Genomic DNA, 12,790 nt, shown 5'->3' with positions numbered 1-12,790 from the left:
TCTGTCTCAGTTTAGCAGACAGGTCCTGGCTGAATGGAAGGTATTCTCCCTGGGTCTCTGTCTCAGTTTAGCAGACAGGTCCTGGCTGAATGGAAGGTATTCTCACTGGGTCTCTGTCTCAGTTTAGCAGACAGGTCCTGGCTGAATGGAAGGTATTCTCACTGGGTCTCTGTCTCAGCTTAGCAGACAGGTCCTGGCTGAATGGAAGGTATTCTCACTGGGTCTCTGTCCTGGCTGAATGGAAGGTATTCTCACTGGGTCTCTGTCTCAGTTTAGCAGACAGGTCCTGGCTGAATGGAAGGTATTCTCACTGGGTCTATGTCTCAGCTTAGCAGACAGGTCCTGGCTGAATGGAAGGTATTCTCACTGGGTCTCTGTCTTAGTTTAGCAGACAGGTCCTGGCTGAATGGAAGGTATTCTCACTGGGTCTATGTCTCAGCTTAGCAGACAGTGCCTGGCTGAATGGAAGGTATTCTCACTGGGTTTCTGTCTTAGTTTAGCAGACAGGTCCTGGCTGAATGGAAGGTATTCTCACTGGGTCTCTGTCTCAGTTTAGCAGACAGGTCCTGGCTGATTGGAAGGTATTCTCACTGGGTCTCTGTCTCAGCTTAGCAGACAGGTCCTGGCTGAATAAAAGGTATTCTCACTGTGTCTCAGCTTAGCAGACTGACGTAAATTGATGTAAATAACTATGATCCTGAAACGTAGTTAGCGGTGTTTATGTTAGCGCCCATGTCTTAACAAAACAAAATGGCCACTGGATCGATGTAAATAACCATGATCCTGAAAGGTAGTTAGCGGTGTTTATGTTAGCAAAACAAAATGGCCACTGTAACTCACCGTGTTGATACTTGAAGTCTATATAGCAGCGTTCAGCAGTGTGTCTCCTGCGTCTCCTCTTCTCTAACGACTCAGAGTCCTGAAACTGCTTCACCGCTTCACATAAGGCCTGAAACACACAGAGAGAGAGAGACGCTGAGTGAGGCCTGAAACACACAGAGAGACACGCCGAGTGAGGCCTGAAACACACAGAGAGAGAGAGACGCTGAGTGAGGCCTGAAACACACAGAGAGAGACGCCGAGTGAGGCCTGAAACACACAGAGAGAGAGAGACACGCCGAGTGAGGCCTGAAACACACAGAGAGAGAGAGATGCCGAGTGAGGCCTGAAACACACAGAGAGAGAGACACGCCGAGTGAGGCCTGAAACACAGAGAGAGAGACACGCCGAGTGAGGCCTGAAACACAGAGAGAGAGACACGCCGAGTGAGGCCTGGAACACAGAGAGAGAGACACGCCGAGTGAGGCCTGAAACACACAGAGAGACACGCCGAGTGAGGCCTGAAACACACAGAGAGAGAGACACGCCGAGTGAGGCCTGAAACACACAGAGAGACACGTCGAGTGAGGCCTGAAACACACAGAGAGAGAGAGACGCGCCGAGTGAGGCCTGAAACACACAGAGAGAGAGAGACACGCCGAGTGAGGCCTGAAACAGACAGAGAGAGAGACACGCCGAGTGAGGCCTGAAACACACAGAGAGAGAGACACGCCGAGTGAGGCCTGAAACACACAGAGAGACACGTTCGAGTGAGGCCTGAAACACACAGAGAGACACGCCGAGTGAGGCCTGAAACACACAGAGAGAGACACCGAGTGAGGCCTGAAACACACAGAGAGAGACACGCCGAGTGAGGCCTGAAACACAGAGAGAGAGAGAGACGCCGAGTGAGGCCTGAAACACACAGAGAGAGACACGCCGAGTGAGGCCTGAAACACAGAGAGAGAGAGAGACGCCGAGTGAGGCCTGAAACACACACACAGAGACACGCCGAGTGAGGCCTGAAACACACAGAGAGAGAGAGACGCCGAGTGAGGCCTGAAACACACAGAGAGAGACACCGAGTGAGGCCTGAAACACACACACAGAGACACGCCGAGTGAGGCCTGAAACACAGAGAGAGAGAGAGAGACGCCGAGTGAGGCCTGAAACACACAGAGAGAGAGACACGCCGAGTGAGGCCTGAAACACACAGAGAGACACGTCGAGTGAGGCCTGAAACACACAGAGAGAGAGAGACGCGCCGAGTGAGGCCTGAAACACACAGAGAGAGACACGCCGAGTGAGGCCTGAAACAGACAGAGAGAGAGACACGCCGAGTGAGGCCTGAAACACACAGAGAGAGAGACACGTCGAGTGAGGCCTGAAACACACAGAGAGACACGCCGAGTGAGGCCTGAAACACACAGAGAGAGACACCGAGTGAGGCCTGAAACACACAGAGAGACACGCCGAGTGAGGCCTGAAACACACAGAGAGAGAGACGCCGAGTGAGGCCTGAAACACACACACAGAGACACGCCGAGTGAGGCCTGAAACACACAGAGAGAGAGAGACGCCGAGTGAGGCCTGAAACACACAGAGAGAGAGAGACGCCGAGTGAGGCCTGAAACACACAGAGAGAGAGAGACGACTAGTGAGGCCTGAAACACACAGAGAGAGACACCGAGTGAGGCCTGAAACACACAGAGAGAGACACCGAGTGAGGCCTGAAACACACACACAGAGACACGCCGAGTGAGGCCTGAAACACAGAGAGAGAGAGAGAGACGCCGAGTGAGGCCTGAAACACACAGAGAGAGAGAGAGGCGCGCCGAGTGAGGCCTGAAACACACAGAGAGAGAGAGAGACGCGCCGAGTGAGGCCTGAAACACACAGAGAGAGAGAGAGACGCGCCGAGTGAGGCCTGAAACACACAGAGAGAGAGACACGCCGAGTGAGGCCTGAAACACACAGAGAGAGAGACACGCCGAGTGAGGCCTGAAACACACAGAGACACCGAGTGAGGCCTGAAACACACAGAGAGAGACGCCGAGTGAGGCCTGAAACACACAGAGAGAGACGCCGAGTGAGGCCTGAAACACACAGAGAGAGACGCCGAGTGAGGCCTGAAACACACAGAGAGAGACGCCGAGTGAGGCCTGAAACACACAGAGAGAGACGCCGAGTGAGGCCTGAAACACACAGAGAGAGAGACACGCTGAGTGAGGCCTGAAACACACACAGAGAGAGAGAGAGACACGCCGAGTGAGGCCTGAAACACACAGAGAGAGAGACACGCCGAGTGAGGCCTGAAACACACAGAGAGAGACGCCGAGTGAGGCCTGAGCGTACCTTGCGTGTGATTGCGTAGTGCCCCTTCATGGCGTTGAGGCTCCATTTGATGTCCTGACAGGAAATCATCCTGAAGTCTCCCATCAAGAGGTCAGCTGCCTGCATCGCCGCCTCCGGACCCACCTGACTCAACGACCCGTAGTCAAACAGGTCCTCTGCAGACTACAGAGAGAGAGAGAGGGTTAACACTAGGGACGACCCGTAGTCAAACAGGTCCTCTGCAGACTACAGAGAGAGAGAGAGGGTTAACACTAGGGATGGGTTAACTAGGGATGGGTTAACACTAGGGATGGGTTAACTAGGGATGACCCGTAGTCAAACAGGTCCTCTGCAGACTACAGAGAGAGAGAGGGTTAACACTAGGGATGGCCCGTAGTCAAACAGGTCCTCTGCAGACTACAGAGAGAGACAGGGTTAACACTAGGGATGGGTTAACTAGGGATGGGCTAACACTAGGGATGGGTTAACTAGGGATGACCCGTAGTCAAACAGGCCCTCTGCAGACTACAGAGAGAGACAGGGTTAACACTAGGGATGGGTTAACACTAGGGATGGGTTAACACTAGGGATGGGTTAACTAGGGATGGGTTAACTAGGGATGGGTTAACTAGGGATGGGTTAACTAGGGATGGGCTAACACTAGGGATGGGTTTCACACTAGGGATGGGTTAACACTAGGGATGGGTTAACTAGGGATGGGTTAACACTAGGGATGGGTTAACTAGGGATGGGTTAACACTAGGGATGGGTTAACTAGGGATGGGTTAACGCTAGGGATGGGTTAACGCTAGGGATGGGTTAACGCTAGGGATGGGTTAACACTAGGGATGGGTTAACACTAGGGATGGGTTAACACTAGGGATGGGTTAACACTAGGGATGGGTTAACTAGGGATAGGTTAACTAGGGATAGGTTAACTAGGGATGGGTTAACTAGGGATGGGTTAACTAGGGATGGGTTAACACTAGGGATGGGTTAACTAGGGATGGGTTAACTAGGGATGGGTTAACACTAGGGATGGGTTAACTAGGGATGGGTTAACTAGGGATGGGTTAACTAGGGATGGGTTAACTAGGGATGGGTTAACACTAGGGATGGGTTAACTAGGGATGGGTTAACACTAGGGATGGGTTAACTAGTGATGGGTTAACTAGTGATGGGTTAACACTAGGGATGGGTTAACACTAGGGATGGGTTAACTAGGGATGGGTTAACTAGTGATGGGTTAACTAGTGATGGGTTAACTAGTGATGGGTTAACACTAGGGATGGGTTAACTAGGGATGGGTTAACACTAGGGATGGGTTAACACTAGGGATGGGTTAACACTAGGGATGGGTTAACTAGGGATGGGTTAACTAGTGATGGGTTAACACTAGGGATGGGTTAACACTAGGGATGGGTTAACTAGGGATGGGTTAACTAGGGATGGGTTAACTAGTGATGGGTTAACTAGTGATGGGTTAACACTAGGGATGGGTTAACACTAGGGATGGGTTAACTAGGGATAGGTTAACTAGGGATGGGTTAACTAGGGATGGGTTAACACTAGGGATGGGTTAACTAGGGATGGGTTAACACTAGGGATGGGTTAACTAGGGATGGGTTAACACTAGGGATGGGTTAACACTAGGGATGGGTTAACTAGGGATGGGTTAACTAGGGATGGGTTAACACTAGGGATGGGTTAAGACTAGGGATGGGTTAACACTAGGGATGGGTTAACTAGGGATGGGTTAACACTAGGGATGGGTTAACTAGGAATGGGTTAACACTAGGGATGGGTTAACACTAGGGATGGGTTAACACTAGGGATGGGTTAACACTAGGGATGGGTTAACTAGGGATGGGTTAACTAGGGATGGGTTAACACTAGGGATGGGTTAACACTAGGGATGGGTTAACACTAGGGATGGGTTAACACTAGGGATGGGTTAACTAGGGATGGGTTAACTAGGGATGGGTTAACACTAGGGATGGGTTAACCAGGGATGGGTTAACACTAGGGATGGGTTAACACTAGGGATGGGTTAACTAGGGATGGGTTAACACTAGGGATGGGTTAACACTAGGGATGGGTTAACTAGGGATGGGTTAACTAGGGATGGGTTAACTAGGGATGGTGAATAACCCATCCCCAGTTAACACACAGGGTTAACACACGTCCCTGTTGGGATAGTGAATGACCCATCCCCAGTTAACACACAAGGTTAACACACGTCCCTGTTGGGATAGTGAAGAACCGTTCCCCAGTTAACACACAGGGTAAACACACGTCCCTGTTGGGATAGTGAATAACCGTTCCCCAGTTAACACACAGGGTTAACACACGTCCCTGTTGGGATAGTGAAGAACCCATCCCCAGTTAACACACAGGGTTAACACACATCCCTGTTGGGATAGTGAAGAACCCATCCCCAGTTAACACACAGGGTTAACACACGTCCCTGTTGGGATAGTGAATAACCCATCCCCAGTTAACACACAGGGTTAACACACGTCCCTGTTGGGATAGTGAAGAACCGTTCCCCAGTTAACACACAGGGTTAACACACGTCCCTGTTGGGATAGTGAAGAACCGTTCCCCAGTTAACACACAGGGTTAACACACGTCCCTGTTGGGATAGTGAAGAACCGTTCCCCAGTTAACACACAGGGTTAACACACGTCCTTGTTGGGATAGTGAATAACCCATCCCCAGTTAACACACAGGGTTAACACACGTCCCTGTTGGGATAGTGAATAACCGTTCCCCAGTTAACACACAGGGTTAACACATGTCCCTGTTGGGATAGTGAAGAACCCATCCCCAGTTAACACACAGGGTTAACACACGTCCCTGTTGGGATAGTGAATAACCCATCCCCAGTTAACACACAGGGTTAACACACGTCCCTGTTGGGATAGTGAATAACCCATCCCCAGTTAACACACAGGGTTAACACACGTCCCTGTTGGGATAGTGAATAACCCATCCCCAGTTAACACACAGGGTTAACACACGTCCCTGTTGGGATAGTGAAGAACCCATCCCCAGTTAACACACAGGGTTAACACACGTCCCTGTTGGGATAGTGAAGAACCGTTCCCCAGTTAACACACAGGGTTAACACACGTCCCTGTTGGGATAGTGAAGAACCGTTCCCCAGGTAACACACAGGGTTAACACACGTCCCTGTTGGGATAGTGAAGAACCGTTCCCCAGTTAACACACAGGGTTAACACACGTCCCTGTTGGGATAGTGAAGAACCGTTCCCCAGTTAACACACAGGGTTAACACACGTCCCTGTTGGGATAGTGAAGAACCGTTCCCCAGTTAACACACAGGGTTAACACACGTCCCTGTTGGGATAGTGAAGAACCGTTCCCCAGTTAACACACAGGGTTAACACACGTCCCTGTTGGGATAGTGAAGAACCGTTCCCCAGTTAACACACAGGGTTAACACACGTCCCTGTTGGGATAGTGAAGAACCGTTCCCCAGTTAACACACAGGGTTAACACACGTCCCTGTTGGGATAGTGAAGAACCGTTCCCCAGTTAACACACAGGGTTAACACACGTCCCTACCTGTGAGATGTCGTCGCAGGGTTCCAGCAGGATGCTGCTATGAGCCACGGAGACTGAACTCTTTCTCTGAGGGACGGCTGGGTTCTCCAGCAACATGTTACAGATACTGGGACACACACACACACACACACACAGAGAGAGAGAGAGAGAGAGAGAAAACTGAATAGCAGGAGATTTATATTTTAGTCATTTAGCAGACACTCTTATCCAGAGCTAGGTGAGACCACCACATATCACAGTCATAGGAAGTAAAACTGTTTCACAGTCAGGTAGCTATCAGCTAACTCACTGTTTGTAAGAGAAGGTCAGTGGTAGTCATGGAGATAGTTGTAGTTCTAACACATTGAGATCTGTCAGGTCAGTGGTAGTCATGGAGATAGTTGTAGTTCTTACACATTGAGGTCTGTCAGGTCAGTGGTAGTCATGGAGATAGTTGTAGTTCTTACACATTGAGGTCTGTCAGGTCGGTGGTAGTCATGGAGATAGTTGTAGTTCTAACACATTGAGATCTTTCAGGTCAGTGGTAGTCATGGAGATAGTTGTAGTTCTTATACATTGAGATCTTTCAGGTCAGTGGTAGTCATGGAGATAGTTGAAGTTCTTATACATTGAGATCTTTCAGGTCAGTGGTAGTCATGGAGATAGTTGTAGTTCTTACAGGTCAGTGGTAGTCATGGAGATAGTTGTAGTTCTTACAGGTCAGTGGTAGTCATGGAGATAGTTGTAGTTCTTACACATTGAGATCTTTCAGGTCAGTGGTAGTCATGGAGATAGGTGTAGTTCTTACAGGTCAGTGGTAGTCATGGAGATAGTTGTAGTTCTTTCAGGTCAGTGGTAGTCATGGAGATAGTTGTAGTTCTTTCAGGTCAGTGGTAGTCATGGAGATAGTTGTAGTTCTTACAGGTCAGTGGTAGTCATGGAGATAGTTGTAGTTCTTACACATTGAGATCTTTCAGGTCAGTGGTAGTCATGGAGATAGTTGTAGTTCTTACAGGTCAGTGGTAGTCATGGAGATAGTTGTAGTTCTTACACATTGAGATCTTTCAGGTCAGTGGTAGTCATGGAGATAGTTGTAGTTCTTACACATTGAGATCTTTCAGGTCAGTGGTAGTCATGGAGATAGTTGTAGTTCTTACAGGTCAGTGGTAGTCATGGAGATAGTTGTAGTTCTTACACATTGAGATCTTTCAGGTCAGTGGTAGTCATGGAGATAGTTGTAGTTCTTACAGGTCAGTGGTAGTCATGGAGATAGTTGTAGTTCTTACAGGTCAGTGGTAGTCATGGAGATAGTTGTAGTTCTTACAGGTCAGTGGTAGTCATGGAGATAGTTGTAGTTCTTACACATTGAGATCTTTCAGGTCATTGGTCTGGATCAGTTCTGCTACATAGTTCTCCTGGACATCAGGAAACAGATCCACCTGGAGAGGAAGAGGAGAGGAGAGGAGAGGAGAGGAAGAGGAGAGGAAGGAGAGAGGAGAGGAGAGGAGAGGAAGAGGAGAGGAGAGGAAGAGGAGAGGAGGGGAGAGGAAGAAGGGAGGAGAGGAGAGGAGAGGAGAGGAGGAGGAGAGGAGGGGAGAGGAAGAAGGGAGGAGAGGAGAGGAGAGGAGAGGAGGAGGGAGAGGAGGGGAGAGGAGGAGGGAGAGGAGGGGAGAGGAGAGGAGAGGAGGGGAGAGGAAGAAGGGAGGAGAGGAGAGGAGAGGAGAGAGGAGAGGAGCGGAGGGGAGAGGAAGAAGGGAGGAGAGGAGAGGAGAGGAGAGGAGGAGGGAGAGGAGGGGAGAGGAGGAGGGAGAGGAGGGGAGAGGAGAGGAGAGGAGGGGAGAGGAAGAAGGGAGGAGAGGAGAGGAGAGGAGAGAGGAGCGGAGGGGAGAGGAAGAAGGGAGGAGAGGAGAGGAGAGGAGAGGAGGAGGGAGATGAGGGGAGAGGAGGAGGGAGAGGAGGGGAGAGGAGAGGAGAGAGGGGAGAGGAGAGGAGAGGAGAGGAGAGGAGAGAGGAGAGGGGAGGGGAGAGGAGAGGAGAGGAGAGGAGAGGAGAGGAGAGAGAGGAGAGGAGAGGAGAGGAGAGAGAGGAGAGGAGAGAGAGGAGAGGAGAGGAAGAGGAGAGGAAGAGGAGAGGAAGAGGAGATGAGAGGAAGAGGAGAGGAGGAGAGAGGAGAGAGGAGAGAGGAGAGAGGAGAGGACAGGGGAGGAGAGGGGAGGAGAGGGGAGGAAGAGGAGAGGAGAGGAAGAGGAGAGGAGGAGAGAGGAGAGAGGAGAGAGGAGAGAGGAGAGGAGAGGGGAGGAAGAGGAGAGGAGAGGAAGAGGAGAGGAGGAGAGAGGAGAGAGGAGAGAGGAGAGGAGAGGAGAGGGGAGGAGAGGGGAGGAGAGGGGAGGAAGAGGAGAGGAGAGGAGAGGAGAGGAGAGAGGAGAGGAGAGGAGAGAGGAGAGGAGAGGAGAGGAGAGGGGAGGAGAGGGGAGGAAGAGGAGAGGAGAGGGGAGAGGAGAGGAAGAGGAGAGAGGAGAGGAGAGGAGAGGAGAGGGGAGGAGAGGGGAGGAAGAGGAGAGGAGAGGGGAGAGGAGAGGAAGAGGAGAGAGGAGAGGAGAGGAGAGGAGAGGAGAGGGGAGAGGAGAGGAAGAGGAGAGAGGAGAGGAGAGGAGAGGAGAGGGGAGGAGAGGGGAGAGGAGAGGAGAGGAGAGAGGAGAGGAGAGGAGAGGGGAGAGGAGAGGAAGAGGAGAGAGGAGAGGAGAGGAGAGGAGAGGGGAGGAGAGGAGAGAGGAGAGGAAGAGGAGAGAGGAGAGGAAGAGGAAGAGGAGAGGAGAGAGGAGAGAGGAGAGGAAGAAGGGAGGAAAAGAGAGGAGAGGAGAGGAAAGGGGAGAGGGAGAGGGAGAAGAGGAGGGGGTTACAGACATACTAGATGTAACTATCCATTAGAAGTGAGGGTAACTATCAGTAGAGAGGAGAGGGTTATAGACATACTAGATGTAACTGTCCATTAGAAGTGAGGGTAACTATCAGTAGAGAGGAGAGGGTTATAGACATACTATATGTAACTGTCCATTAGAAGTGAGGGTAACTATCAGTAGAGAGGAGAGGGTTATAGACATACTAGATGTAACTGTCCATTAGAAGTGAGGGTAACTATCAGTAGAGAGGAGAGGGTTATAGACATACTAGATGTAACTGTCCATTAGAAGTGAGGGTAACTATGAGTAGAGAGGAGAGGGTTATAGACATACTAGATGTAACTGTCCATTAGAAGTGAGGGTAACTATCAGTAGAGAGGAGAGGGTTATAGACATACTAGATGTAACTGTCCATTAGAAGTGAGGGTAACTATGAGTAGAGGTGTGGTGTGTCTGTACTACTCACCACTCCTCTGACCAGTGCTCTGACGTGGGGCTGCAGATGAGGTCTCTCTGGTTCCTGGACCTCCTGTTGGACTGAGGGACCTGCCCTCTCCTCCGCTGCCCTGGGGACGACTGGGACGACTGGGACGACAGGGGCTGGGACTATGGGGTTAGGGTTCAGGGGAACAGCGAGAGCTGGGATGGGGAAGTGAGGTTGAGTGGCTGGCCGGTCGACCACGACCTGTGGCTCCAGGGGCAGAGGGCGGTTGTGTGTCAGCAGCGGGGCTCCGGGCCGGGGGTCGAGGCCCCCAGGAGTCTGGCTGCCCAGGGTGATCCGATGGCCGGTCTCTGGGGGGCCCAGACGCTCGGGGGCAGCAGCTATCAGCACGGCGGGGGCAGGGACGCCACAGGGGCCCGCAGGCCACCGTTGGGGAGCGGGCACGGGCTGGGGAGCGACCTGGGGAACAGGTTGGAGATGAAGGGTTCTGGGTTGTTGCATCTGGAAGGCATGGGTTAGGAGGAGAGCCTGGGGCTCCGGGGGGGGCTGGGTTAGGAGGAGAGCCTGGGGCTCCAGGGGGGGCTGGTTGAGGGGTCCAGGGTGGAGCTGCTGTAGGGGGGATCGGGGCTGGACATGGGGCTGGTTGAGGGGTCCAGGGTGGAGCTGCTGTAGGGGGGATTGGGGCCGGGCATGGGGCTGGTTGAGGGGTCCAGGGTGGAGCTGCTGTAGGGGGGATCGGGGCCGGGCATGGGGCTGGTTGAGGGGTCCAGGGTGGAGCTGCTGTAGGGGGGATCGGGGCCGGGCATGGGGCTGGTTGAGGGGTCCAGGGTGGAGCTGCTGTAGGGGGGATCGGGGCCGGGCATGGGGCTGGTTGAGGGGTCCAGGGTGGAGCTGCTGTAGGGGGGATCGGGGCCGGGCATGGGGCTGGTTGAGGGGTCCAGGGTGGAGCTGCTGTAGGGGGGATCGGGGCCGGGCATGGGGCTGGTTGAGGGGTCCAGGGTGGAGCTGCTGTAGGGGGGATCGGGGCTGGTTGAGGGGTCCAGGGTGGAGCTGCTGTAGGGGGGATCGGGGCCGGGCATGGGGCTGAGGAGGTGCAGGAGGCTGGACCTGAGGGAGCAAAACTAACTTGACCTCCTGCAGGACAGGCCTGGTGAAGGGTTGAGGTCTGGTCTGGGTTGAGGTGGACGGGGCGGAGGTGTCTCTCTCTCTGTACTGTGAGGTGGATGGGGCGGAGGAGTCTCTCTCTCTGTACTGTGAGGTGGATGGGGCGGAGGAGTCTCTGTCTCTGTACTGTGAGGTGGATGGGGCGGAGGAGTCTCTGTCTCTGTACTGTGAGGTGGATGGGGCGGAGGAGTCTCTCTCTCTGTACTGTGAGGTGGATGGGGCGGAGGTGTCTCTCTCTCTGTACTGTGAGGTGGATGGGGCGGAGGGGTCTCTCTCTCTGTACTGTGAGGTGGATGGGGCGGAGGGGTCTCTGTACTGTGAGGTGGATGGGGCGGAGGAGTCTCTGTCTCTGTACTGTGAGGTGGATGGGGCGGAGGTGTCTCTGTACTGTGAGGTGGACGGGGCGGAGGTGTCTCTCTCTCTGTACTGTGAGGTGGATGGGGCGGAGGAGTCTCTCTCTCTGTACTGTGAGGTGGATGGGGCGGAGGAGTCTCTCTCTCTGTACTGTGAGGTGGATGGGGCGGAGGAGTCTCTCTCTCTGTACTGTGAGGTGGATGGGGCGGAGGAGTCTCTCTCTCTGTACTGTGAGGTGGATGGGGCGGAGGAGTCTCTCTCTCTGTACTGTGAGGTGGATGGGGCGGAGGAGTCTCTGTCTCTGTACTGTGAGGTGGATGGGGCGGAGGTGTCTCTGTCTCTGTACTGTGAGGTGGATGGGGCGGAGGAGTCTCTGTCTCTGTACTGTGAGGTGGATGGGGCGGAGGTGTCTCTGTCTCTGTACTGTGAGGTGGATGGGGCGGAGGTGTCTCTGTACTGTGAGGTGGATGGGGCGGAGGAGTCTCTCTCTCTGTACTGTGAGGTGGATGGGGCGGAGGAGTCTCTCTCTCTGTACTGTGAGGTGGATGGGGCGGAGGAGTCTCTGTCTCTGTACTGTGAGGTGGATGGGGCGGAGGAGTCTCTGTCTCTGTACTGTGAGGTGGATGGGGCGGAGGTGTCTCTGTACTGTGAGGTGGATGGGGCGGAGGTGTCTCTGTCTCTGTACTGTGAGGTGGATGGGGCGGAGGAGTCTCTGTCTCTGTACTGTGAGGTGGATGGGGCGGAGGAGTCTCTCTCTCTGTACTGTGAGGTGGATGGGGCGGAGGTGTCTCTCTCTCTGTACTGTGACCTCGATGGAAGGGGTGCAGTCTGATGACCCTCAACCTCTTTTAGCTCTATGATTGGCCCATCGCCTTCAGAGGCCACACCCCACAGTGCTGCTGGACGAATCACACGTCGCCGTGACGGATTCAGGGGCTGCAGAGAGAAAGAGGGAGGGGAGCGAGAGAGAGAGGGAGGGGAGCGAGAGAGAGGAGGGGCACGAGAGAGAGAGGGAGAGGAGTGAGAGAGAGGGAGAGGAGCGAGAGAGAGAGGGAGGGGAGCGAGAGAGAGAGGGAGAGGAGCGAGAGAGAGGGAGAGGAGCGAGAGAGAGAGGGAGAGGAGCGAGAGAGAGGGAGAGGAGCGAGAGAGAGAGGGAGGGGAGCGAGAGAGAGAGGGAGGGGAGCGAGAGAGAGAGGGAGGGGAGCGA

At 53.5% G+C, this 12,790-nt stretch overlaps 1 protein-coding gene across 3 annotated transcripts in view; it reads right to left on the bottom strand.

The window, feature by feature from the left end:
- The window catches only part of LOC129845796 (arginine-glutamic acid dipeptide repeats protein-like), a 94,349-nt gene that overhangs the window by 69,894 nt on the left and 11,665 nt on the right, over positions 1 to 12,790 (bottom strand). For all 3 annotated transcript variants that reach the window (XM_055913713.1, XM_055913716.1, XM_055913714.1), the window contains exons 4-8: positions 10,090 to 12,519; positions 8,086 to 8,162; positions 6,745 to 6,850; positions 3,175 to 3,336; positions 841 to 949 (exon numbers count right to left, since the gene is read on the bottom strand). In XM_055913713.1, coding sequence (XP_055769688.1) covers positions 841 to 949; positions 3,175 to 3,336; positions 6,745 to 6,850; positions 8,086 to 8,162; positions 10,090 to 12,519 — 2,884 coding nt within the window. The remainder of the gene's footprint in view (positions 1 to 840; positions 950 to 3,174; positions 3,337 to 6,744; positions 6,851 to 8,085; positions 8,163 to 10,089; positions 12,520 to 12,790) is intronic.

The sequence above is a fragment of the Salvelinus fontinalis genome, unplaced genomic scaffold, assembly GCF_029448725.1.
Source record: "Salvelinus fontinalis isolate EN_2023a unplaced genomic scaffold, ASM2944872v1 scaffold_0369, whole genome shotgun sequence".
Classification (NCBI taxonomy): domain Eukaryota; kingdom Metazoa; phylum Chordata; class Actinopteri; order Salmoniformes; family Salmonidae; genus Salvelinus; species Salvelinus fontinalis.
The sequence above is the reverse complement of the archived record's forward strand: the minus strand, read 5'-3'. Positions and strand labels throughout refer to the sequence as shown.